This window comes from Euleptes europaea, chromosome 7 (assembly GCF_029931775.1).
Source record: "Euleptes europaea isolate rEulEur1 chromosome 7, rEulEur1.hap1, whole genome shotgun sequence".
NCBI classification, from domain to species: Eukaryota; Metazoa; Chordata; class Lepidosauria; order Squamata; family Sphaerodactylidae; genus Euleptes; species Euleptes europaea.
This window is the reverse complement of record NC_079318.1, coordinates 61,135,562-61,161,914: the sequence shown is the minus strand read 5'-3', so window position 1 is coordinate 61,161,914 and position 26,353 is coordinate 61,135,562. Positions and strand designations below refer to the sequence as shown.

Sequence of the window (26,353 nt, the reverse complement as noted above, 5' to 3'; positions counted from 1 at the left end):
ATGAGGGGGATCAGAACAAGTGCAGAACGTGAAATTGGGGGATAGGGGAATGTCAGAATTCGGCTGCCTAAAAGTCTCTGCTCTCTCCCCCCCCCCTTTTGTGAGGGTAATATCTGCTGAAATCTCAAAAGCCAGAGAGGAAGCTATATAAGGTTGCTAGGGGTGGGGTGGCATGGGAAGCTTCAGTGACCTGCATAGTTCCTTCTCTTTCTTATTACTAACAGAGCCAGAATTACAGCCAATGCAAATTAAAACAAATGCATATTTACAGGTATTTAAGACAGTTATAGAGGCAGCCTAGGCCATGGCATAGAGCAGCCACCATTCCTAACTTCTTTCCTATGCTCAAGCTGAAATGGGAGCAAACTAATTGCAGGTCAAATTTCTTACCCACTTTCCAAGGCAAATTTCACCAAACTGTTCCCAAATATTTCTCTTTAATGAAGACTGAACCCAAATGGCATGTTTTGCAAACATCCCCCTTCCCCACACGCACACATACATTTCTCCTTTTCAGCAATTTTTCACACCCATTTGCAAAAAGCTACTAAAGTTGTTGCAACAGGGCATGTGAGCAACAAGAACCGCTGCTGCTAAATTGATGGGATTGATTCAGCTGGATCCAGTCATACATATTTAACCAGTAGGGCCAACAGATTGTTCTCTCAACTCAAATGTTGGAGGAGGGGCTAGACTATTAGATTACCGGTACTTTGGCTGTAGACTGCAGTGTTAGGTCAAGATAGCTGTAGCTCTTAGTCAGATCCTTCTAAGTACCAGCCCTCAATCTTGGGTGTCCTTCTTTAAAGGCATGTAGTTTTTAGTTTAGTCCCATGATCCACAGCAATGCCTCTTTAGTGGCCAAAGGGGACCCTTCTCCCTTTTAATCAAGTGGAAAATCTGGTTGGGTCCAAAATACACCATGTTGTTTCTCCCAGTCCTCCTGCCATCACAGCTGATGTAAGGAATGAGGTTAACTTCCCACTGCACCTAAGCCTATTGAATTATAAAACACCATGTTATTTGTGTGTGTGTGGGGGGGAAATCATCATGGACTGTGACTTAAACCTAGGTTGGCATATTGATATACCCTGGCCCTATCCCTGCCCCAGATGTGCATTGGGCTAGGACCAGTGGTCAGTGTGGTCTATCACAGTGTCATGCAGATTCCATTACCAGGTTCTCTCCCTTGCTTCCTCCAAAAGCCCTTCTGAATTATTTTCTTCATAAAATTACTGGTGCTCCTAACTGTATTGCTGGGGTATCTCTGCGTGCCAAAATGGGCCTTGTCCCCTTTGAAGCTCAGATTTGGGCTGTGACCTTTAGATTCTGGGTTAAGATTTCTTTCTCCACGGAGTTGAAGAAGATGTAAATCTCCATTCAAGCTGATTCTTATCAAACCCCGTGGAGTAAACTGGTTGAATGTTGAATCCAGTCTTTAGGAATCTCTCTTTCTGACCTAAAAGAGCATGGGTCATCAGCAGCGCTTTCTTCCACCTTGAGCTGCTTGCAAAAACTGGATTCTGGAAGCTTTACAATAGCACGTAGAGTGTGCTCACCTCTATACCGAAGTCTAAACTTGCCACGATACAATTATTTATGTTGTCTAGACTGAATGCTATCCAATCAGGGGAGTTAATGGGTTGTTTAAATAGGGTACCGTACTGTGAGAGAGTGTCAATGTGGTTCTGGCCAAATAGACACTCTTTAGCATTCCTTGTTTAGCTGCGACTTGCTCAGTGAGGCTAGAGACAGGTGGATAAAGCCTTTTATCCGGGAATCTGTCTCTAAACTGAATAATCTGAGGGTTCTTTTAACAGAGGTGGGTTTTAATACTACATATTTCTTTCCCAGTCAATCAAGATTAAAAAATACTAATTTTCTTAAGGGCTATTTAGATAGTTCCTTTTCTTTATTTTGATCTCGGTGTGACATCGTTTAGGGCCGAATTGGCCATATGAACAGTATCATTAAAGTAAGCTTCCCTCAAAAGTAGACAACCTGTATCAACAGTGTAGCTGAGGCAGAGAAACAGAAAGAGGTTTCAGCTAGTGTGCCAATCACTCTACCGTCTAGCAGGTTTCTTTTAGCTGGCAGGAAGTGGTGATGGACACACGGTAGAGGTACCTGAATACTGTGAAGTGTTGGGGGACTTTAAAATTTGGCAGCAGCCACCTTGTTGGCAGGGAGGGAGCAACCTTCAGGCAATGAAGCTATTAAAAAATTCAAAAGGCACAATATATTTGGCAGATAATTCACTGTTCTATGCCAGATGGGTTTATAGTGGATGGATGACCAGACTGAGTGGGAGTAGACATTACTGTGACAGCTAGCACATTTATCATGAACCACCTATTAAAAGTGATCCACTATGGATCCAGACGGGTTCTGGAATGCCTCAGTGTAGCTAGACAAACTCATTTCTTGTCATCAAGTCACATCTGACTTATTACGACCCCTACTGGGATTTACAAAGCATGAGATGTTCTGAGGTGATTTGCCATTGCGTGCCTCCATGTCACAACCCTGGTATTCCTTGGAGGTCTCCCATCCAAATACTTGTCATGGTCGACCCTGCTTAGCTTCTGAGATGTGGCAAGATCAAGCTAACAGTAATATTCCTACCCAATATTTGGCTGACTCATTAGTTGGAGGAGGGACATATTCTTTCCCATGTGTTAATGCTACTATACCTCTATGGTATTCTAGGGAACTGCTGATGATTAAGTAGCTAGACTACTGCTACAGCATAAAGTGTGGGACCAACCTGCCCATGTAGGTCTCTTATTCTAAGAGCTGGAGGTCTTCCTAACCTGGATGGGGTCCCACTCTCTCCCAAGGACTTGGGTTGCGTTGTCAGCAGTAGGCAGATGGCACCAATCAAATTGTGGGAAGATAGCTGAAATCTTGATTGGTGCTTTTGCTCACTGAAGGCATTAGGTGAACAAATTAGACAATCCAGTTGATTGGAAGTCTTAACTGGAATCCATATGGTGCTGGATACAATTGCACTCTTAACAATTCACATTCACAACACTAATCCTGCATGTTCAGTGGGTAGGGTACAGTGCCTTTCACCAGCTTCAGTTGGCTCACCAACTGTGCCTTCCCTGGACAAAAAAAAAAAAAATTCAGGTTTTAATACAATCTTAAATTACTGTAAATTCTTAGTAAAAAGTGTCCAGAAGCTACAGCTACTAAAAATGAAACTACCCTTATAATGCAGAGAGCCATGGGAAACAACAGTTTTTACCGCATCTTTGCTGGCTTCCATTTGGTTCTGGACTCAATTTAAAGCAATGGTCTCAACTGATAAAGCCCTCACTTATTTGGGCATAGATACCGTTGTTTTTCTCAGAGACCCTGCTGAATGCAGTAGGGGTGAGCCAAAGCTTTATTAGCAGAAGTATTAAAGTTAGAAGCACCTTCCTAAGTAAAGCTCTTTCCAACCCTTCCTTGTTGGCCCTGCAGTGCCTGCAAAGAGGCAGCTTTGTCCTGGAAATCATGTTCTCAGGAAATAGCTTCTGGATCGATTTTGTTCTCTTGTTGATTTTATCTGTGTTTTATGCTGCTTTTAATTCTTGTACTATGGTTTAATTACTGATAGTCACCTTGGAGAGCTGATTCAAAATTAATAAAATTTGAAGGGCTCCTCTGAAGGTAAGAAATCATTTTCCTTCCCCCTACTTCTAAGCTGTACTTTCCATACAGTCAATGTCTTGAGGACCAACCTAGCTGGGACTGCTTCTTTGCAGCAGCCACAAGGATGCCTTCACATCTAATTAGTCCCTAAGGAAACTAGATGAAAGTACACCCACATTGAATCTACAGTGAATCACTATGACATTTGGGATTAAAACACTTGCATCTACGTTAACATGGATGCCCATGAAGGATAATTCTAATACAAGTTATGTCATTGGTAGTTACTTGGATGAGGTTTGTAGACTGAATTTTTAGAAGTATTTGGACAGCTGCCTGTTGTGGTGGGAGGCCTTTGCCCTTCCTGGCTGGTAACAGGCAGCCAGTGCCACCTCTTGTACTGCTGTGGTTTTTATTGTTTATATTAGTTTAATGGTGATGTTTTACATCTGTTGGTAATATTTTACCAAATACAGATCTGCTCATTTTTAGTCATAAGCCATTTTTAACAGGCGTTTTTTAGAGCACACGGTAAGGCAAAAACAATAAATGTAAGCTGAGGACTGTTTGGTGGAATCATGGCAGCTGTCTGAACTCGAAATCTCTACTCAAATCTTGCTCTCTCTCTGGAAATATATGGTGTCTTGTATGGCCTGAAAGGCTGGGTGTGTGGGGGGGAGAAGAGAATCTGAGATCCACCACCCAAAATGTAGAGAGGAAAAGCAAAGTAGTCAAGCCAAACACTGTTTCCTGGGATCACGACAGCCCCTGTTCTCCCAAGAGTTCTCCCCAACCTCTCACACTTTTTGTGAATAAATGAGGCTGCTACATTATGGAAATTGTAATCAAAACGATACTGCACAATGAAGTGGATGAACTTGCAGTAGTATGTATTCAGCTAAACTACAATCAGTCCAGTTCCATGACTAGATCATGTGACCTTTATCTCATTGATTAGGTAACCAGGTAACTAGATCATGACTGACAATTCCACCCCACCCCCCTGAATCACAATTTCCAAGTGAGTGCTCCCGTGGCAAATTCTTCTGGATTCCTTGTGGTTGTTCTGGTTGTACAGTTGCATCTGAATATAGATCCCTTGCCTTCCCGTTGGATGTTTATCAAGCAGTAAATCTCTGCCTGATCAATTTGTATCTGAGCAGTTCTGGTTCAGAGACGGAAGGCTGCAACTTCGTGGCAGCTTGTACAAAGTCATCCATAGTCAGTAGTAGCTCTGAGCTCTCCGAATCAAGTCCTGCAGAAAGGCAGTGGGAATTACAAAACCAGCGTTGTCACACAGTACACACACCTACAATATGAGCTACTCCTGACTAGATAGGACAGGCAAATCACCCACACATTTTTCAGAGGGGGAGGGCTGTTGGACAAGGTACTTCCTTCTCCAAGGGGGCATGTATTTTCCCTCTTGTCTCATGGACTTTTTTTCTTCTGGTGAAAACCATCACATCAGCCTGCCATATCATCCACTACAGTTTCCACAGTCTGCTTATTTCAGCCATCAACTGAATTACAAGAGCAGCTGAACAAAGACCCACATGTACACAAAAACCTCAAACTGCTGCTTCCTTAAGAACAGGCTTTCCTTCTTTGGGAAAGCATTAGTGTTGCCTCATGAAAAGGTGTAGTGTGTTCAGGTACAGTCCATGTCAAACAGCTTGGCCTTCAAGTAACTGCCTGCTTTCTAAAGAAAAACACAATAATGATCTTACTGGATCCCAAAGGATGATATACCTCAGCAGCTTGGCCCCACAGTACAGAAGGACACACATACAAGAATACAGGGAAATGAGTTATTCCCACAAGGAAAGCCCAACAAAAGAGGGACTCCTAAAGCACGCTGCCTTTCCAGTCCTCACTATTGCCCATCTTCCATCAGTACAGTTAACCAGTCTCTTAGATTTATTCAGAGACTGCTTGACTTACCCACACAAAAGTCAAGTCAGACTAGGTTGACTGAAGGCAATAACATTTTCTGCCAAATGTTTGATCAAACCATATCCAACTCAGAATGTGCAGCTTACTGGCCTTTAACTTTGGAAAGGTACTTTAACCGAGTATAACTTGTTCTTTCCAAATTTATTCTATCACTAAGAGCTGCAGATGGTAGCTGGCAGGAGCTGGGCAGTGCTGGTTCCTTACCTTCCTCTATCCACTCCACTTTCCTTTTGATAGCAGACATCATGGCATCTGAGCAAAGTGCATACAAATCTGCCCCCGTCAGCTGTGCAGGACATTTGTCAAGGACACTCAGGAGACTCACTGAAGGGTCCAGCTTAAATCTGCCAGAAAATGATATGTCTGAGGGTTAGTACCAGAGGAGGATCATCTCAAGGATACAGCTCGCCAGAAAGCCATGGGCCAGAAGAATTGTTGGGACTGTAGATTGAGATATCTATGTTTTCGGCATAACCTTTCTTTACGGGCAGGTTCGCAATCAATTCGGAGTTCAATTTCAGGAAACAAGGATTTGTCCATCCTTTAAAGGGAAAAAAGTATAAACTCAGTTTTAGAGGGTGGACATGTTGGTCTGCGTCAGAATAGCTAGATTCGAATCCAGTAGCACCTGAGAGATTATCAGGATTTTTAAAAATCTTGTTGGTCTCTAAGGTGCTACTGGACTTTAATCTAGTATATACTTAGTGACACAGGGAATCCCAAAATGTGACACCTTCACCACAATTTCATTGCACATGTACGACGACTTCTGTACCATATTTTGAGGAAGATGCTGCTGGGCTATGGTCACAAACCAAATCCATACAGTTATTCTTGATTTCAGTCTGAGCTGTGGCTCTGTGGTAGAGCATCTGCTTGGCAGGCAGAAGGTCCCATGTTCAATCCCTGGCATCCCCAGTTAAAAGGTCCAGGCAGTAGGTGATGTGAAATATTTCTGCTTGAGATCCTGGAAAGCTGCTGCCAGTCTAACTAGATGGGATTGACTCTGATTCAACCTCAGCTGGACTCCAAATGGGCAAATTGCAGCATGGAAGTCAGACTGAAGTCATGCAACAACTTCACTAAAGAACTGCAATGCTAAATAACTGCCTTTGATGATGGGCAGGGAACTACAGTGGGATGCAGCAGCGCACAGACACTGCTGGAGAGAAAAGTATCCATTCAGCATCAGCAGAACAGCCAGCCCATTTGCAAGAAATATCAGGGAGCATAAAATCTTTTCTAAAAGGAAGAAGCTTCTGGCCGTACATTTTATTTTGTAGTAGGCAGAGAAATAGGCACTCACTTTCTGGTGATGGCACTTAGTACCCGCATCTGAGAGTCTCGGTCTTCATTGATCCCTACATAGACCAGCTTATCAAATCTGTCAAGGAAGCACAAAAACTCTTTAGAGATTAGACCCAGAAGCTCCCCCCACAAGCATACACACAGAGAATAGCTCCTGTGTCCATAAAATATATGGATGAAAGATGAGGACTACAAATTAACATTTCTGCTAGACTATTACAAGTGGGGGACCCACAAGGCTGGTGGGGAGGGGGATCCCAACCTCCCCCCCTCCCCCGTTGCTCTCTAAGCACTCACTTGCTGGCCTACCTGCCTGCCATGATGCCTTTTCTACCTGCCTGGTTCATGCAGCAGCAGCTCCTCCTCCTAATCCTCTGCCCCCCTCCTCAGCCTGACTGGCTCATGTGGTAGCAGTTCCCACACTTCCTGCCTGCCTGATGTGGGAATGAACGGGGCACCCACCCTGCAGCTCTGCCACCACCTATATGGATTATTCAGCGAGAGGTGGTGGTGACAGTAAGGAAGGCAGCCCCCAGAATGGCTGCAGCTGGCATCTTTGCTAGAGAGTGAGCAGAGGTGCCTGGTCCCAGTGGGGAAGGGGCAAGGGAGGCCACTCCACCCATTTTGTGCCTTCCATGAAGGAGAACTGCCCCTGCGAGTGAAGGAGAGCTCACTCAAAATGGCAACCATTTCCTCTAGCACAGCGACTTTTTATTATTATTATTTTGTTTTGGGTGCAAACTTGGGGGTTGACCCAGGTTTGAATAAACTTCTCCCTACTCCATACCTGACCCCAGTGTACAGATTTAACAGTCAGCACATCAAGGACCCAGTTGAGATTTAGATATATCTTGCTTTAATGAGCTACCTGGTCTCTAACAAAAACAATATGCTTCAGTCAGGTATACTCCCCACACATCATTGAACACTCTGAGGGAACTTTCCTAGAGGTTCCTGAAGTGTGGGGAAACTGAGGAGTTAACCTCTAGTACTCCCTTTATATAGCAATACATTTGTTTCTAACATTTATATAGTGTTGAAGCATTAGCTGTGAATAGAACCAGCATCTCGGAATCAAGGGAAAGAAGCTCCAACAAACAGGGTAGCACCTCAAGACCTCAGTTAAGGTAGGATACTTTGGCTAAAATGTTATCTGTACCAAGCGTGAGAGTGGAGAACCATCCTGTGCCAGAACTTTACAACTTAAATAAATGGAGAACACAATATCATAACTAATTCATTTCACTCTGCATTGTCATAAAGACTTAGTGTGTTTCAAGTAAATTATAAGAAGAAGAGTTGGTTTTTATATGCTGACTTTCTCTACCACTTAAGGAAGAATCAAACTGGCTTAAAATCACCCCGTCCCATGACATCGTGTGAGATAGGTGGGGCTGAGAGAGAGTGACTAGCCCAAGGTCACCCAGCTGGCTTCATGTCCAGGAGGGGAAAATGACCCAGTTCACCAGATTAGCATCCACCACTCATGTGGAGGAGTGGAGAATCAAACCCGGTTCTCCAGATTAGAGACCACCACTCTTAACCACTACACCACGCTGGCTCTCAAGTCACTCATAACAAGCTTGCCTCCTTCAAGCCAGGCTTCTCCACTAACTGCACTCAGGGGAGGCAACTGCACCTGCAGGCAGAAATGAGCCCAGAGCAGCAGCCACCATACCTGCCTGGCCGGACCAGTGCCGGGTCCAGAAGATCAGGTCTATTTGTAGCTCCAATAACAAAAACATCTTGGGAAGAATGAAGTCCATCAAGCTCTGCTAGTAGTTGGGACACGACTCTGCCAAGTGAAACAAGATGACATTTCAAAGCTGCCCAAAATCCCAGTACATGAAGCAAGCGAGCTGACTCAGGAGCAATCCAAAGGGAGCATACTATTGCAAATCAGTTACCTGTGCATAGACGACCAGTGCCCAGAACTCCCAGCTGAGCTTACATACACTGTATACCATTGGGAAAAAATTGTGTTTTGTCTTAACAAGAGGGGTGTCACATAAGCAAAGGAGACTAAGCAGCACAATGAAGAAAGGAGCCTTGCCCAAATCCAAAAAGGCAGATTAAACAACAAAGACAGAATAGTCAACTCGTAAGAGGAAATGGTTTGGAGATAATTATGGTATCCTACAGACTGCAAGGTTGACAGAATTACACATCTTTCAGAAATACTGCCAAATCATGTATCTAATAGTCAAGAATGGCTCCCCATGCATATCAAAAATCCACTGGGTTAGGGGTGGATGGGGCTAAAGTATACGCTTCTGTCAAACTTGGGAGAAAACACAGGTTTGCAGAATAATATGAAAACTTCTAGCAAAAGTCTGTGGACTACAAAATACCCAAAACAGGAAGAGTGAGATCATTGCTCGTGCAGATATCAGATTGAATGGCATATTGGCTTACTGTAGCAACCCAAAATGGTATCCAACAATGGAAGGAGATGAAGGGAGATGATGAGGGGTTAGAAATGGTAGGTGGGGCATTCTTATAGCTCACAGCAGTATGTTTACAAAGGATTATGGGGAAAAGAACCAAGCTGAGAATCCAAAAAGACAACAAAGCCTAGTCTCAATTCTCTAAAATTCCGCCACACTATCAATGGTGGCCAAGCAGAACCAGTGCAGGAGGCGAGGTAGCAGGGACTTAGTGGTGGAAGGAAAATCACCTCCCCTCTTTTGTGAGTCCCTGCAGGTTTTTCTCTTACACTGATATAATCTTCCCACTCTCAGAGCCTAAAAGCTACACTAAGGAGGTTCAAGAACCCCTCCCATGCATGGGAAGTTTCTTGTTCCATCCCAGCCAATTTTTCCCTCTAGCAGTAACAGCCTTACTGTTCATGTGGGGGAACAAGAAGGCATTTTGTGAGAGCTAGAGCTAGTCTGAGAAACTAAGGAGGCCATGTGTAGTCATATTTCTGGCGGTCATGTAGCCATACAGATATTACAGGTTCACTGGCCTTGTGGTGCTCTTAAAATGAACTGGGTTTCATTCTAAACATACTGAAAACCCCCAAAAAAGGGGTCGCCATAAGTCGGCTGTGACTTGACAGCACTTTACACACACACACACACACACACACACACACCAAGCAGCCAAGCCTAAAACTTTGAAGGGCATTCCATGAAACATGGTGGTATGCTGGATCCAGCTTTTATGAGATGCGCACAGCTACTTTAACCCTGTCCAAAGCACTGCGCCAAACGTGGAAAATTTGAAACCCTGAAGAAAGAGAGGGAGAAAGCAGGCCAACTACAAAAACCAAAAGACATGGTGAAATGTAGTACTGACAAAGCAAAAATAGAGACTAGAACCGCAACAACTAAGGTGTACTCACCTATCCATAACGCCCCCTGAATCTCCACTCCGCCCACGATTGGGTGCCAAGGAATCAAGCTCATCAAAAAAGATAATGCAAGGAGCAGCTGCCCGGGCTCTGACAAATACTGGAAAGAGATAAACACAAGCTGATGTCACCAGTACATGTAGTGTGAGGAACAAATGCAATGAGGTAAACAATTCTCCATTCATCTTCCCAGGCAGAAAACCAAGTTAGGTTACATGCTACCAGCCACTGCAAGGCATGAAGAAACCCAAAATTAAGCTGGGCTGTTTTAGAAAATGTTCTTGGGGTTTTTTTGCAGTGATTTACTATTCTTCAAAGTAATATTCTAAGATGCCTCAAAAATATTTTTGGCGAGGCTGTATAGCTTTTTAAACAAAAAAATTACACAAGCAAGATTTGGAAGATAGGTCATAAGAGGAGACCAACTCCTCCAGGTAAGCAACAGTCTGAGAAAGAGGTGCACGGAAAGAAGCACAGAATTGCAATGGCAGGCCATCATGCTCACTCTGTTACTCTGGGCCCTTCTACTATCTACACCGGACAAATGTGTCAACCCCTTCATAAGGGTATCAACAAACACAAATTGGACATAAGAAATCACAGCCTTCAGGGACCAGTGGAAGAACTTTTTGATCTTCCTGGAAATACTGTTGCAGATCTCAAAGCCACTGCTCTACCAAACACACACACCTTCAAAGAGAATAGACAATACAAAAGTACTGAATTATAACTCATCAAGAAATTAAATGCTATCATCCTGGCTTAAACAGAGACACCCATTTCTTTGCTCAGTATAATTTCTCTTAACAGGACCCACCTCCTACAAATAACTGGTTATTTATAATATGTTTTCTTATGGTAAGTATACCCCTTTAGTGATGTCAGTAAATTTTCTTATGCCTCACTCTGTCTTTTTCCATTAGTTGTTATTTATTCTACACTTTTGTTTTTCTGCACTCCAAGAGAGAAAAGCCAGAGCCTCACCTCTATCCTCATCCACTATGTATAACAACCCAATCTGTTTCAGTCCCTTACCTTACACCCAAAAGATTTATGACAGGTTCTACACCAAGCCTCTCTGACCCAACTCTCCCTCCCCCTCCATAATTTTCATTATAAGTGTATGTAAAATGTTAATTTCCTTCTAAAATGCATCTGAAAAAGTGAACTTGGACTTATGAAACTCATGCTGAAATAAATGCAGTTAGACTTTAAGGTGCTACTTGGCATCTGTTTTATTTTGGTTCATTCCACTGCCTTTTAGTTCACCTGATCTCTACTTTACATTGCGAATTACCAATTTTAATATGGTAAAATATACCCTTTTTCAGGTGTTTCGTAAAAAAGCAAACATTAGGGCCGCACACTAACCTTCACGTACATTCTCTTCACTCTGCCCAACATACATGTTAATGAGCTCTGGTCCCTTCACACTGAAAAGGAAAAAACAACAATACCAACATTTCATTTTTTAATATTTGTAATTTAAATTTATTTATTTATAGAGCAGAGTACTAAGAAAACATGAATGTAACCAAAACAAAAAAATCAAAAATCAAACCTTGCTAAATATGACAAATCTTCTGTAACAAATCAACTTAGCCTGCAAATGAACTCAGTCTCCATTCCTCAAATCAGTTAATTTTAGCAACCGATAGGTCTCTAAACATTTTTGAGCCCATCCTTGAACTCATGGGGCTGTTTCTTGTTTCCAGTGTCTTGCAAGCACAATTCTACCACATTTCAATAGTCCCTGTATCACCTTTACCTCAATGCCTACCTAAGGAATGTCATGGTGCACTCAGTTGCTACAGCTTTAGCTAGCAGCGTCTTTCCTGTTCCAGGAGGACCATAGAGAAGAAGACCAGAGCGGCGGAGACCTAAAGATAATAGCTCTGGGTGTTCTAGGGGAAGTTGAACAGTGTCCAGGATCTCCTTCTTCACATCCTGGAGCCCACCAACATCTTGCCAGAAGACGGCTGGTATCTACAGCAAGAGAAAAGCCTTGTAATCTTCTGGTTCCATTGTCCTCTTTTATTCCAAAACTTGCAATTACCTTATGGTGCTCCCAAAGGAATACAGCCCCCAAACCCCTTGAACAAGAGCTATCCTTAAATACTCCACTACAGCCCAGTTGTTACTCCTGCCATATCACACACACACCCCACACACACACACGCAAAAGGTCTTAAGAGATGGGTCCCATATGGCCTTGATCAGATAGGGCCACATGTAAGCTCCCGCTGTATATAACCCATTTGAACCTTAAAACCAACAGGTAAAGCCCTGCTGTACATTCCATCTTTCAACATGACAAGATCTGCAACAGTAAGCAGCAGGGCTTTTTGAGTGCAACACCTCCATGCAATCCTTATGGGAGGCATCCCCCACCCCAAGATATCAGCAATTTTGCCATAGAATTTACAAATGATTGTTGATTTGTTTTATTTATTTGAAACACTTATAACCTGCTTTTCTACAAAGCATAATCTATAGCAAACTGTCAGAGCTTTCCTTTCCTTTTTTTTTTTTTTTGCTGTCAAGTCACATCTGACTTATGGCAACCCTGGTGGGGTTTTCAAGGCAAGAGATATTCAGAGGTGGTTTGCCATTGCCTGCTTCTTTTTCAGGACCCTGGACTCCCTTGGTGGTCTCCCATCCAAGCACTAACCAGGGTTGACCCTGCTTAGCTTCTGAGATCTGAGGAGATCAGGCTAGCCTGGGCTATCAGGGTCAAAAGTTTCCTAGCAGGCTCCATATTGTTCTGTTTCATACCTTTGGTGCTCCCACTGCCTGTGAATGAGCATCATGCAGTTTATCTAGCGCAATGCTGAAGTCTTCTGCTAGCAGAGGGAAACCTGCAGCACAGAAATCATGTTCTTCCTCCTTGCTCAGCCCACCTGGGAAACTGGTAAAGGGGGAAAAGAAAAATCCACAACCACTTTAAGCATTACTGATCCCTACCAAGTTGACTAAACCACGGGTCTCCAAATTCGAGAGTCAGCTGTGGTGCCACATTCATGCCATCAGAGCAGAACCCTTATTTTGGCAATTTTTAGTAGGCACGTGCAAAGGGGCAAAAGTGTGTACGGGGGTGTCCCTGTTGCAGTAGGCTCCATTTTGCTATGTCACAGCCGTGGAAGACTGCAGCACACCATAGTAACGGCTACATTCAACAATTACAGGCAGATGTCTAATTTAACTGCAGTTAACTGAAAATACACATTAGCCCAGCTTGTGACAGGGCTCAAGCATGAGCTGTGTTAAAGTTAAAAAACTGTACTAAAGCAGCACATCAAGGGCGGACAGAGATGGTCATGAACAGAAGCCCTCCCCCACCCAAAAAAAGTTCAGATTTTGAGGGTACTTTCTGCATCTCTCAAAAGAATTATTTTGCCCCATATTTAAGGATGAAAATTGGTCCAGTTCTATCACATTCCAACACAGTTAAGACTCTAGAGAACAATGGGACTTGACTGTTAATACTTATTCTTGATCCTATCCCACAAGGATCAGGAAAGACAGTTGCGCCCACTCCTAAAAGTGGCTTATACTTTTTGGGAAAGGTCCAAACTAGCATCTTTCCTTCATACTATTCACAGTCCGCTTGTCTAAATGCAAATACACCAGAAAACTCTCCTCCAGTACCTTGAATTCTGGATCCTGGTGCAGGCAGCACGACTGCTGTGGGAAAGCAAAGCACAGAAATCTCCTAGAACAAAACCCTGTAGACATGGACCAAAACACAGTGAGATCGGGGGGGGGGGGGAATACTTGTGTGGCAATACAGGCTGCAAACAAGGCATTTTCAAAGAAGGCACATGAAGACGTTTCTTTCTATACATTAAAAAACCTGCGCATGAATTACCATTGAAATTCCCCATCTGGGAATATCATTGTGCATTCTTTCCACAAACTGAGCATTCTTCTGAAGTAATGAATGCCACAGCAGCCATGCTGCTGCTACTTATTAGAAACTCCATGCTCAATGAAGATCCTAATTTTATACAAATTGTCAAGTAGACTCCAACAAGCTGAACACCACGTTCCTAGCTTATTTACTATTGTAAATGTTTTTTTCTGGGATTCTGCCATAGTGATCAAAGCAACTAGCACTCTCATTTGGGGCATGCTGCTTATATAGGGAAGGGAAGCAATTCCTTGTGCTGTAAGGATGCAGCCTAAGCAGCACCAAGGAACATTCCTTGCTCATCACCCTTCACTTTAGCCTTAATGGTGGGCCAAGAGGCTAGAAATCTAATGTTTAAAACTCAGAGCTTTACTTCCTTTATGCCACAGCTTGGCTACCCAGCCTTTAGGTCACTGGGAAGGATGCGTCACTCACCGCACTTTGCCGGGCTAGCTTGCTCAGGCTCACTTCTCTGCCCAGAGGGAGGCCCTCTGTCAGCATGCTCAGCATGGCCTTCCTCTGCTCTTCAGATGGAGCTTCCATCTTCACCTCGTGAAGGAAAGCTGTCTGCAAGTCTGCAGGGACGTGCCCAAGCCTGGATGTCGTGCCTACCACCAGGACAGGGTAACTGCTGAGAGTAACACAGGTGGACACTTGAAAGCCGTCACTAAACACGAGAAGGGAATATCCTGATCTACCACTGCAGTCCCCTGCACTGAAGTGACTCGCTAATCTTCCAGCTAGTAGTTGTACCGCACAGTCCAGGAGACAATCCTGCTACTTTTTCTTCTTGAATTGCTTCAGTCCCAAACAGTAGGGCAGAAGAGGTACACAAACAGTACCAGCAGACTTCTCTCCATTAGCATTTTCCTGCTCTGTAAGAACTAATTAACGTGTCCCCTCCATATCAATCACTTTGTACATTTGTTTATCGATCCTTGTACAATAAGCATTCAGGGAATGAAAGCAACTTAAATTTCTTGGAGCGGTGGACTCTGATGTGGGGAACCGCTTGAGCGGTGGAGGCTAATCTGGTGAACTGGATTTGTTTCCCCACTCCTACACACTAAGCCAGCTGGGTGACCTTGGGCAAGTTACAGCTCTGTTAGAGCTTTCTCAGCTCCACTTGCCTTACAGGGTGCCTGTTGTGGGGAGGGGAAGGGAAGGTGATTGTAAGCCGGTTTGAGTCTCCCTTAAGTGGTAGAGAAAGTTGGCATATAAAAACCAACTCTTCTTTTTACTAGAACTGCCCCCATGCCCTTCATGGTTGTATTCTACAGTGGTACTTGCTCCCTGGCCTCAAACCAGGAATGGTTTTGTAGGTTATCCTCCTCCATGCTGATTAGAGCAGATAACCAGTAGTGGGTGCTTCCCAGCCCATTTTAGAGCAAACATGGCAAGGCACACATACTCCCCTCTTGGCTTTTTGCGAGGCTGTTGGTTCTCATGAAGTCTTCTCAGTCACACAACTTCTGCAACTGGGAAGACGCTGAATGCCCGCCCAGCATGACATGTGCAATGCCATCAGTGGCACTAGCCTGCCTGACGGGGGGGAGGTATGGCATGTGCCTCCCTGGCTCTGCCGCTAACCTGATGAAGATGGCAAGCACCTCTCCCATCCCTACAGCCAGCTGTTGGTCCAATGCATGCATCCTCTCCATCCCCTGGTCAACCTGTCTACCACAACTCTCACCTGAAGGGCATTCAAAGGTTGGTGCAGGCCAGGACTCAGACATTTTCTTACCACTGCACTGTACTGGTCTGTACTGACTTACTTTTCCCTTTGCAAATATCCCGTTGTATCTCTATCAGCCATGTAACACTTATTGTAGTTTCAAATGAACCCATGTAGGATGTTAACAAAAAGAGCTTTTTGAAATGAAAAAGCTCATAAAGGTCCTTCCACAAATTAGGAAAATGTCCCCCCAGCACAGGTTCACATGTTGTCAATACCCATACAGGTAAACGTGATTCAGTTAAAGCCTACTGTATTGGGAAAACAGTTCTTGCAGTAGTTGTCAGACACTTCCAATGAATATCAGAAGGTTCTAGTGAACCGGTGTCACACCTGGTGTCTGCTTCTCTGTCCAGGAGAAGGTGCCTTATGGCAAGGATAACTCTGGAGTCCTCCCCGAGTCCGTTGCGTTCTCTCCCCAGCAGCTCTACATCTTTCATCAGGAGGATACAAGGGCTGTAGAGCTGAGCTTGTGAGAAGGCAGCCTGTAGCTTTGCTTCTGTCGATCCGCTCGTGTCCCCACACAAACTGACACAGTCCACCTCCATGCAAACAGAGAACACAGATCTAATAAGAGACTGTCTTAGTAGCACTGCAGAACTTCCGTCCCTGAATGGTTTCAAAAGGAGACAAGCCAAGCACCCAGAAGGTATACAGTGAATCCCATCTCCGTGCTAGAGGCCCTCTTTCTGAAGAGGCACACTCTTCTCGACAATGTCCCCAATTTCAGGTTGCAAACGACAAAAAACACATTGCTATTTGCAAACAGTGATATGTCTTAAGAGGGCCATATGTTGAACATTATTAGATCATAGATCAAGAAACGTTAAGGCTAAATGAATTTACCTTGAACAAATGAAGATTGAGGCGGCTACAGGAAGCTCTAACAACTGTCATTTTCCCAACACCACTGGGTCCTGAAAGAAGAATACTTCCAGTTCCACTTAGCAGAGACTCTCTGGAACACAGATATCAACAACTCATTTGCTTTATTTTGTAGGAAGGATGTAGACTAATTGGTTGCTATATCCATAAAAAAATAGTGATTTATACTGTAGATCCTTTCTGCAATATGAGAAGGGACATTACGTGTCAACATTTTACTTAACATTTTTTTACAGTTTTAGAAAATTATATACAGTGAATTGTTTCTTCATAACAATGCTCACACCCTCAAATAGGTGTCTTACAACTGGCAGCTTTTTTGTAGAGCGGTACCAGCTGGAATCAGCACTGGAAGGTGCTTCTGTTATCCAGTGTTTCATTCTGTGTTACTCTGCCTCTTCTGTCTAACTACCCTCCCCTATCCCACAGAAAAACAAATAATCAACCAGAATCAAGAGCTAGTGATATTTGCTCATCATCATTCTCCATGCAATGGAAGGTACATGTCATCTGACTAGCTGGTAGAATCATAAATAGGACTAATAAGCCAACTACAGACATTAGGTAGCACCTAGACATAAAACAGTAATAAAAAGGCATGCAGGTGGATCAATGAACAACACCTGCAGTGACAAGCTAGCCTCTGGTGCTTAGCATCAAGTGAAAATACAAGTGTATGAAATATGATCTATATGATGACTCACAAACACTTCTCTATTTACAGAGACAAGTAACTTTAATAAAATGTTCAGAGCATTTATACATTCAGTTTTGATTATTTTGCATTATATTCATAGATACCAACCTGTCTACTAAAATTGTAAGTCAAGCCAAAATGGTCAGTTACAAAAATAATAAATTTTTATCCATCTCACCACTATATACTATACTATATGGTTCAGTATTCCACCAATTACATGCCAGAAATGTCTGTAAGAGACATGATGTCACATAGAAAGAACTCCAATCATACAGCATAAATTCAGGTGAGGGGAGGGAGTGTACCCGAGCAGCTTCAACCAATAGTACTCAGAAGCGGCATAACCCAGAAAACCCTACTACCCCACATAAAGATCAAATTCTATAGATGTTGCCCTATACGGACAGAAAATACAATCCCCAGATCACACAGGTAAGTGTATCAGTGTCTTACTACAGAGAATTCAAGTTGAATGAGCAGACTTACCTACTGTACAAGTATGGTCCAAAAATATCACACAATTGCTTCACTACATCACAGAGTCCAGCAGGAGATAAACTGCTCCAAAAACTGTCAGTGTTTTGAGATGGAAAAGAAGGGATAGGACTGTTTGTTGAAGTGCCCTACAAAATAAAGCAGGCAGAGACCATCCTTCATTTAAAGATTTTTTCAACTCACTCAACCAATGCTCTTTAGAGGGACAGCAATTTGGTAAGACACAAAGCAACTTTATCCTTGTGTTGGTGGCATTGCAAATAATTAAAATATGGTAGACATTTTCCCCCACAGTTTGAGGAGGAAAAGAAAGTTGTTTTCAAAAATTGGGAGAGAAAGATGGTCTACCTGTTAGTTACAACTCTTTGGGTTTTGTATGCAATACCCTAGTCATGTTGTAGTTCACAGTGAGCTCTGAAAGAGCCATACACACACACACACACACACTGATGCTAGCAATACAATGCGGTCTTAAATTGTGATTTTAAATTGTTTTTTAATGTATTTAGCTTTGTTTACATTGTAAGCCATCTTGAGTTCCATAAGGTGGAAAAGAGGCTAATAAATATTTTAAATAAAGTTTCTCACCTCTCCAACATCTTACCAGAAATAAAGAAGTGTTCTGAGTGTCAGCCAGGTACCCCGTGCTCTGTTCTCTTCCCTCTGCTGCGACTATCTTTTTCACCTTGAAGTAGAGCTCTGGCCATCTGAAGGAAGAGCAAACAAGCTAAAATCCCAGTACCAAAGACCTTGGATGTAGGAGTAACCCCTTCACCAGCAGGAAGGAACTGGAACATTGACAGGAATAAAATTATATTTTGTGGGGAAACTGGGCTTTACAGTTTCATGGTTCTTTCCCATTGCAATTCCTCACCCCACACACACACACCAACACACCAGCCTTCATTTATTACAATGCTGAATATAAACTTCAGTTCCCTAATGCTACGGAGCCTCCTCAGGCTTCAAATCTCACTCAGCAATGACTGTAAAAAGGCACCCTGCTCATCACACACAACATCTTCCCAAGATAGTTCTCTCCAGACACTTATTCCAAATTCCATTCAAACTTCTTCAGTTAGTTTTTACACTAAGCTCCTTGCTGACTGCAAATTGTACAGTTCACTTTGTTTAACTTGTAGCTGATAGAAAACAAACCTTAAAAATTTCTCTGAATTTCCTTCTAAGAATTCAGGGTGTCCTGCAGTTGACACACAGAGAATATCTTCCACTTGGACTAACCTGTAATAAAATAACGACGGTGAATAATCACATTATTATAAATAGAATAAATTAATTTGACACCAAGATGATAAGGAGCAGGCAACACTGTCAGAAATGCTTTTCCTCTGGCAAAAATGAAAAAATAGTTTAATGTGCTTGTTCAAATTTCTACAGTGAATACAATGCAAGAGCATGAATACATTTGTACTTCTCAAAAAAGGTAACATCTCTTCATGGTTTTGGTATAAAAAGAGCTGTGATCTGTATTTGTAAAACATCAGAAGTGCTCATTCCATGTTTACATGTACTGAAACATTACTTCCCTTTACACTTGAAATCAGTTACATTGGAAATCAAGTTGTAAGACAGAAGAAAATGAGTGGAAGAAAAAGTTGATCTCTCAACTTTTACTTTTCATTTAACAATTAACTGTTTTCACTGGAAATCTGGAAACAGGATTGTGAATTAAGGTTTGTGATTAGAACCAACAGGCACTAAGTAAGAGCAGAATCTTAAGAAAATGACTAGTAGAGACTACCAATGATACTCAGCACAGGGATCTCAGAGAACAGTAGGTTTAACAAGACAGAGAACAAGCACACAAGTGTTTCTCCCCCTCAGCTAGTGTAACTAAATTACTTCACTGATTTAATACAGATATTCAAAACATCCCCAAAGTTAATATTTTATATAATCAATTATTCACAAATGTTTAAGTAAGGCTCACATATGCACTGTTTTATGCTTATCCAGTGTACTGAAACAATAAGAAACACAACAGCAAGATTATCCCTTGATCCCATAAACAGGGATGCAGAGATTAAATTAACATGTTTACTAAAAGGCTAACCTGGGCGTTTGAAAGTGCTGGTAGAGAATTTGGTCATAGACTCCTGTGGTGCTGTAGGCTGGCGAGGAAACAATCTCTATGTGTAGCTCCTTGGCAAAGGGTGGTACAGAGAGCAAGGACCGGCTTCCTTTCACCTCTTCTGCACCTGCAGTCTCCCTGTATCTCTACAGAGGACAAACAGCCCTAGGTATGTTTTAATTCAGCTATGACACTAGCCAGGAAATCAGCATTATCGCATTATCCTACACAGCACCATTCTATCCTACTGCTCTCCTAACTACCTGGAGAAAACCTGATTTCACCCCTTTCATTCGCCCATTCTCAATCATTTAATAGTAAACTAGTTACACATTAACAACTTTAACATGTTTTCTGCAGTGATTAAACAGTGAATGCTTTCCATTTGTTTAATACACACCTGTGAGTGGAACAGTGGTTTTAATCTGTGTCAACACTTATGGGTGCAGAACATAGGAACAATTTTATGCAAACTTTGCTGAACATAGTCTCCAGATTTATAAAAAGGCACCATTCTGCCTCATTTTGTTCACAAGCCTAACCTGACACTTTCAATTAACCAAAACACTGCCCACTTTTTCTACTATCATATTATTCAAAATCCTTCTCAGTATATTGACACCTCCCTCCCATTTCTACACATTTTAAAAAATCAATTCACAAGAGAATCAGGTTACCTTTGAGACACTCTTTTAAAGACATCAACATATCCTTACTTATGCTTAAATTCACAAAATTCCTACCCTGCAAAAAATCGTACTAGTTTGCCTGCTTAAGACCTAAGCCACTCTACTGGGGCTTAAAATGTTTCAAAACAGGGCCAAATCAGCCATGCAAATTGACCGTTTATAATAACACAACCTCTGTTACACTTCCCTGGGCCCCATTATCTCCCTTCTGCCCCACTCTTTTCCACTTCCAGCTCCCCACCCCAGCATGTTCCTCTTCCCCTAGCACAATTCCCTCCAGAAAACAGGTTGGAGAGCAAGGAGGTGCAGCTATACTATGTACATGACATCCACAGTGCTGTCCCTCAGCTAAACTAGGCTGTGTTGTGGAACCTCTAAGTAGGGCTGTAACCTTCCTTTCCAGATGGAGATGGCACCTCCTTGGGACAAAAGTCCAATGACTTCAGAGAGATTTATTCCCAAGTAAACAGAAACTGGATCACACATCAGCAAGAATAACCCAGCATACTTCTCCCAGAAAACAGTTTCAGTAGAATAGTCTTTTGGAAGCCACATGCTGGATTCTCTTTCTGGCCCCGGAGCTCACAGATTAACAATAAAAATTATCTGGAAACAGTATTTTAGGTAACTTTACAAATTACAACTTCAGTTAAAACCTGACTGTTCTGAGGACAGTGCATGGACTTATTTCCTTCAAGGAAAATGGGAGTGACAGCATTATGTACAGGTCTCAGAATATATCCCAGCTTTAACAAAGATTGTGTTTGGAAGACAATGTGGGGTACTAAGGCAATGCTGCTTTTTCTCTCTGCAAAATGGGAGACAGAAAGAACCAGCATGCTACCTTGGAAGGGACAAGCTTTATTGCTCCTTTTCCAAAGTTTAAAACTTGACCAACTCTTTAAGAGAGTAGAGGCTTATCCAGTCACCTGGAGAACAGCTTGCCACACAAAACCAGGGAAATAAATTACTGTTTACAAGCAGACCTTTGCAGACTGCCAAACTTTTTTTTGTCACTCCTTCCCCAATGCTACCTCTAATCATCAACCAGGAAATGAAAGCCCACCATCACACCTTGCAAGAGGATCTGTCCACTTACTTGGGACAGATTCAGGTTCCTCCCTCATCCTCCAGCTTTATCATCAATGCTTAATACATTACAGGAGGTCATTCAGTCCAGCTATTCCTCCCTTCTAACTCTCAAAAAATGCCAAAAGGCCCCAGGGAGGGTTTACTGCACTTTGTATTCCCAGCGATGTATTAAGAGTTTGAAAACGTTATAAAAAATACTGTTCGCACTTTGTTTGGCCCCTTTAGCTGTGAAGACGTCTTCCAACTATTTATAAGCCGTGGTATCCAAAAACCCTTTTAAAGCGATGTTTTTTATAACGTTTACAAACATCGCTGGGAATACAAAGTGCGGTAACCCCCATTGCTTTAAAAGGGTTTTTGGATACCACGGCTTATAAATGGTTGGAAGACGTCTTCACCGCTAAAGGGGCCAAAGTGTGAACAGTATTTTTTATAACATTTTCAAACTCTTAATACATCGCTGGGAATACAAGTGGGGTAACAGAAGCCCAACTTTCAGGGGCATCTCTTATCCTAACTTGGGGGGCGGGAGAACCTCTCCTACACAAGATTGATCAGACGTGGACCTGATTGGGCAACCGCACCTGTGACCCTTGACCCGTGTAACGCAGAGGTGGTTCTCCGTGACAACAACAGTCCAATTTCCTTAAACCCCCCCCCATCGGACTGCAAGTACTCCTACTCTTTTAGCTGTTTCTCCCCCCACTTTTTTGCCCCTTATTATCTTTGCTTATTTACCCCTTACACTTAAGCCTTTGTAGGCTCCTACTTTTAAATAAGTGTTATTTTAAACAAGGCTCTTTTTATCTTATTTTATCTTGCTTTGTTTTTAAGCACCCACACCCTTATTTTAAATCAGCTCTATCTAGCTATTCCCAGTCATTCTTAATCACTCCTGTTATTTCCATCACTATCCTTATTTCTACATCTAAAGCTTTTAATTGCTCTTAATATTATTCTAGCCATTTAAATAGTCAACAGGAGTAACACTGTCCTTCAGTGTGACTCCTCCGAAGAGGCCTGCCACAGCTGCTGGCGAAACGTCAGGAAAGAAAATACCAAGACCACGGTTACACAGCCTGGATAAACCCCAAGAACCAATAAATAGTTTTGGTTTTTAGGTAGCCATACCCTTGTTTTAAACCAGCTGTTAACTAGTTGTCTCTAGTACTCCCCTAGGCACCCCCAGCGCCCTGTTTCCTCCTGCCGGCTCTCACCCACCTGGATCTTCAGGAGGCTGCCTTCCAAGGGGTCGCAGGACAGGTTGAAGGCCAAGGCAGCGGGGACGAGCGCTTTCCCGGGCAAAAAGGCCTCCTCGGAGGCGGCGGCGGCGGCGGGCCCCCGAAACGCGAAGCCCCACCGGGGCTCCCAGGTCCGCAGGGCGGCCAGGTGAGGCCCGTTCCCCGGGGAGCCGCCTGGCTCCTCTCCCACCTCCCTGCTCAGCGACACCCATTCTCCTTGGAAGAGGCCCAGGCTGTGCAAGGCGGCGCGGCTCACCCACAGCGCCTCGGCCTGCGCGCCGTCGCCGTCCCGCGGCCTCCGCTTCGCCCGGACCCACCGCTCGCCGGGACGCGCCCAGTCGGACACCAGCGGCGGAGGGGGCGGCGGAGGCGCCTTCCTCTCCTCCCCGCCGCCGCCCCGCAGCTCGGTCACGGCCAAGCGGGTGCCGGCGCCCAGCAAGCCCTGCAAAGTCGGCCGGGCCTCCAGCACCAGCAGCCCGGAACCCGGCAGGCCTTCCCCGCGCCGCACCACCACGGCAGGGCCGGAGCCCGCCCGCGGAGCAGGAGGAGGAGGAGTCCGCGCCGCCCCCGCCGCCAGCAGCACCCAGCCCAGCACGGGCGGCCTCCGCACGGGCCACACTCGCAGCCGCCGCCCCGCCGCCAAGCCCAGCTGCCGCACGCAGGCCCGGCTCAGCCACAGCTCCGGCCCCCGCGCCGAGCCGGCCTCGGCCTCCTGCAGCGCCGCGCACAGCAACGCCGGCTGCGCCGCGCACCCCGCCGGCCGCAAGGCCAGCACCAGCGTGCCGCCCGGCGCCGCCCACTGCGGCCCAGCCGGGGCCACCAGCCGCCCCGTCCCCGCCGGAAGGTCCTCCGCTTCCAGGCACCGCAGCACCGCCACCGCCATAGAGAGCCGGCCCCGAGTCCTAGAGGGGGGAGTCACGCGGCGTAGAAACCGCCCCGTCGGCTGACGTCCGGTCGAAAAGGCGCCAGGATTGGTCCTCCCTCACCGACGCTCCTCGCGCCTTGGAGAGAGGGCTTTCACCATGGAGACGCCAACTGTGCGCTCACGGACGGCGAAACATCGATACACGTTGATGTCCATGAGACAACTGTGGCCACAGCGAGCGTTTAATTAAGGAGCCACTAGGCCTCAGGAAGCTACCCGGGCATCCGCCGGAAATTCAAACCATAGAGAAGGGCAAGAGTCCAGTAGCGCCTTAAAGACTAACAAGAATATCTATGGTTTCACAGTGGGTCGCCGTGTTAGCCTGTCTGCAGTAGTAGAAAAGAGCAAGAGTCCAGTAGCACCTTAAAGACTAACAAAAATATTTTCTGGCAGGTAGGAGCTTTCGCGAAAGCTTGCCCTGGACTCTTGCCCTTTTCTACTACTGCAGACAGACTAACACGGCTACCCACTGTGAAACCATAGAGAAGGCATTCAGGATAGTGCTAGGAGAGGGGAGAGCTCAATCCACGGTCCCCCTTCGACGTCGATTTTCAACACGCGCATAATAATACAAAAAAGGAGGCAGCCATAAAGCTAGAAAAGGGCTAGAGTAGCATCCGGTACAAACTGGAAGCTGTCATTGTGCAGGATTCTGCAAGGGTCTAGAACAGGGGTGGGGAACGTCAGGCCTGGGGGCCTTATAAGGCCCGCGAAATCATTTGGTCTGGCCCTTCATGGGTCCTGGCAGATCTCTAGCTCAGAAGGATGCTGCCCTGCCTGAATCTCTTGGGCCCAGCTGGGGACAGCAGAGCTCAAAAGCGAGTCGCTCTATGTGGCAGATACTCGGAGCCGTCTCCAGTCGTGCCTCTTGGCTAAATGTTTGACCAAATATAGCAGGCTACTTTTTAAGTTGATAATTTTGTATGGCCCGCAAATGATGTTATAAATATCCAAATGGCTCTTGGCAGAAAAAAGGTTCCCCACCCCTGGTATAGAATAACATCGCTCTCTATCTTCAATCTGTTGAACACCCCTCCCTCCCAAGTTTTGCATTAGCACTTACAGTAGAAAATTGATAACAGCCATGTCAGTCCAAAAGTAAAATGAAAAACCGACATAATCCATGTAATACTTTTAATTAGGTCCAATCCGGTGACACCTAACAGTATGCAAACTTTTACTAACTAGAACATTTTTCAGGCCAGATGTTACCATTCCCCCCCCCCCAATAAAGGATAAAAGTTTCTGCAGGTTTTTTTTGTCTGGTTTTCTGTTAAAAGTTCAAAGAACTGAACTCATCCCCTTACTTTTTTATTATCAACATTAAAGGTTGTTAATTACTCTTTAGGGATGTGGAATGGTATAGTATAGCCCAATCTTGTCAGATCATGGGAGCTAAGCTGGGTCAGTACTTGGAAGGGAGACTTACAAGGAAGACTCTGCAGAGGAAGACAATGGCAAAGCGTCTGTTTAATCACTTGCCTTTTCCCTGTGGCTGCCCCCAGATTGGATCAAGAGAAGTGTTATGGAGCTCCATGCTTTCCAGCTGTGCATGAGCTCAATTTGGATTTGGACCATGGAACACAGTGAGAGGGGGTTTAAACATCCCCCTATACCATTTTCCTGCCCTGAAATGGCCCCATGGTGCTGCTGTTTGCCCTGTTTGGGAAACGTAATGTGTAACCTATCTATACATTTGGAGCCCCCAATAGCGGCTCCCCGGGGCTGTTTCAGGTTGGGAAAATAGTGTGTGTGGGTGGGTGGGGTGGGCTACTGTCATCTTTGACTCAGTCTCTCTCTGAGGTTCTGAAAGGGGGGGAATCCACTCTCTCCCGGCACACCCCAACAGGAGAAGCCTGCCCATAGACCACCTCAGAGGGGCTCGGTTTATTCCGACCCCTGGTTACTGGTGCCTGTACCAACAGTACAGTACAGTAAAGGAACTGCTTTGGAACATCCTCTCAGAAGAGGTGAAAAAAGCTCCTGCCTTGCTGGCCTTTTGGAGAGGCTGTAAAACAGAGCTATTTTTTATACAGGGCCACTGTGGTGCAGTGGCTAGAGTTTCAGACTAGGATCTGGGAGGTCTAGATTCATATTCCCACCCTGCCTTCAGGCTTGTTGTGTGACCCTGGGCCAATCACACTAACCTACCTCTAGTTGCCAGATCCGGCTTGGGAAATACCAGGAGATTTTGGGGGTGGAGCCTGAGAAGGGTGGGGTCTGGGGAGGGACTTCAATGCCATAGAGTCCAATTGCCAAAGTGGCCATTTTCTCCAGGGGAACTGATTTCTATCGCCTGGAGATTCAGTGGGGGGGGGCAAACCTCCT

The 26,353-nt window shown here is 44.5% G+C and overlaps 1 protein-coding gene across 2 annotated transcripts; it reads right to left on the bottom strand.

The window, feature by feature from the left end:
* Positions 1-4,742: 4,742 nt before the first annotated feature.
* On the bottom strand, positions 4,743-23,983 carry PEX6 (peroxisomal biogenesis factor 6). 2 transcript variants are annotated; one of them, XM_056852701.1, is made up of 17 exons: positions 23,081-23,983; positions 20,061-20,224; positions 19,145-19,228; positions 18,591-18,693; positions 17,978-18,114; positions 16,753-16,864; positions 16,240-16,448; positions 14,607-14,802; positions 13,910-13,986; positions 13,037-13,169; positions 12,042-12,247; positions 11,633-11,694; positions 10,253-10,361; positions 8,585-8,701; positions 6,905-6,982; positions 5,803-5,942; positions 4,743-4,897 (listed from the first exon to the last, which is right to left on the bottom strand). In XM_056852701.1, the coding sequence occupies exons 1-17, from the start codon at positions 23,981-23,983 to the stop codon at positions 4,764-4,766; spliced, it is 2,964 nt and encodes a 987-aa protein (XP_056708679.1). In that variant the 3' UTR covers positions 4,743-4,763. The 2 variants fall into 2 exon arrangements, with proteins under 2 accessions (XP_056708679.1, XP_056708680.1); XM_056852702.1 differs by having other exon boundaries at positions 14,607-14,799.
* Between the last annotated feature and the right edge of the window lie 2,370 nt (positions 23,984-26,353).

What these genes read in the sequence shown, in the direction of transcription:
- PEX6 (XM_056852701.1), bottom strand. Translation starts at nt 23,983, where the DNA reads ATGGCGGTGGCGGTGCTGCGGTGCCTGGAAGCGGAGGACCTTCCGGCG. An exon ending in GCAGCCTCCTGAAGATCCAG is followed by an intron (nt 20,225 to 23,080) that starts GTGGGTGAGAGC and finishes TGTCCTCTGTAG; the next exon opens with AGATACAGGGAGACTGCAGG. An exon ending in TGAAGAGAATGTACGTGAAG is followed by an intron (nt 10,362 to 11,632) that starts GTTAGTGTGCGG and finishes ATCTCTTTCCAG; the next exon opens with TATTTGTCAGAGCCCGGGCA.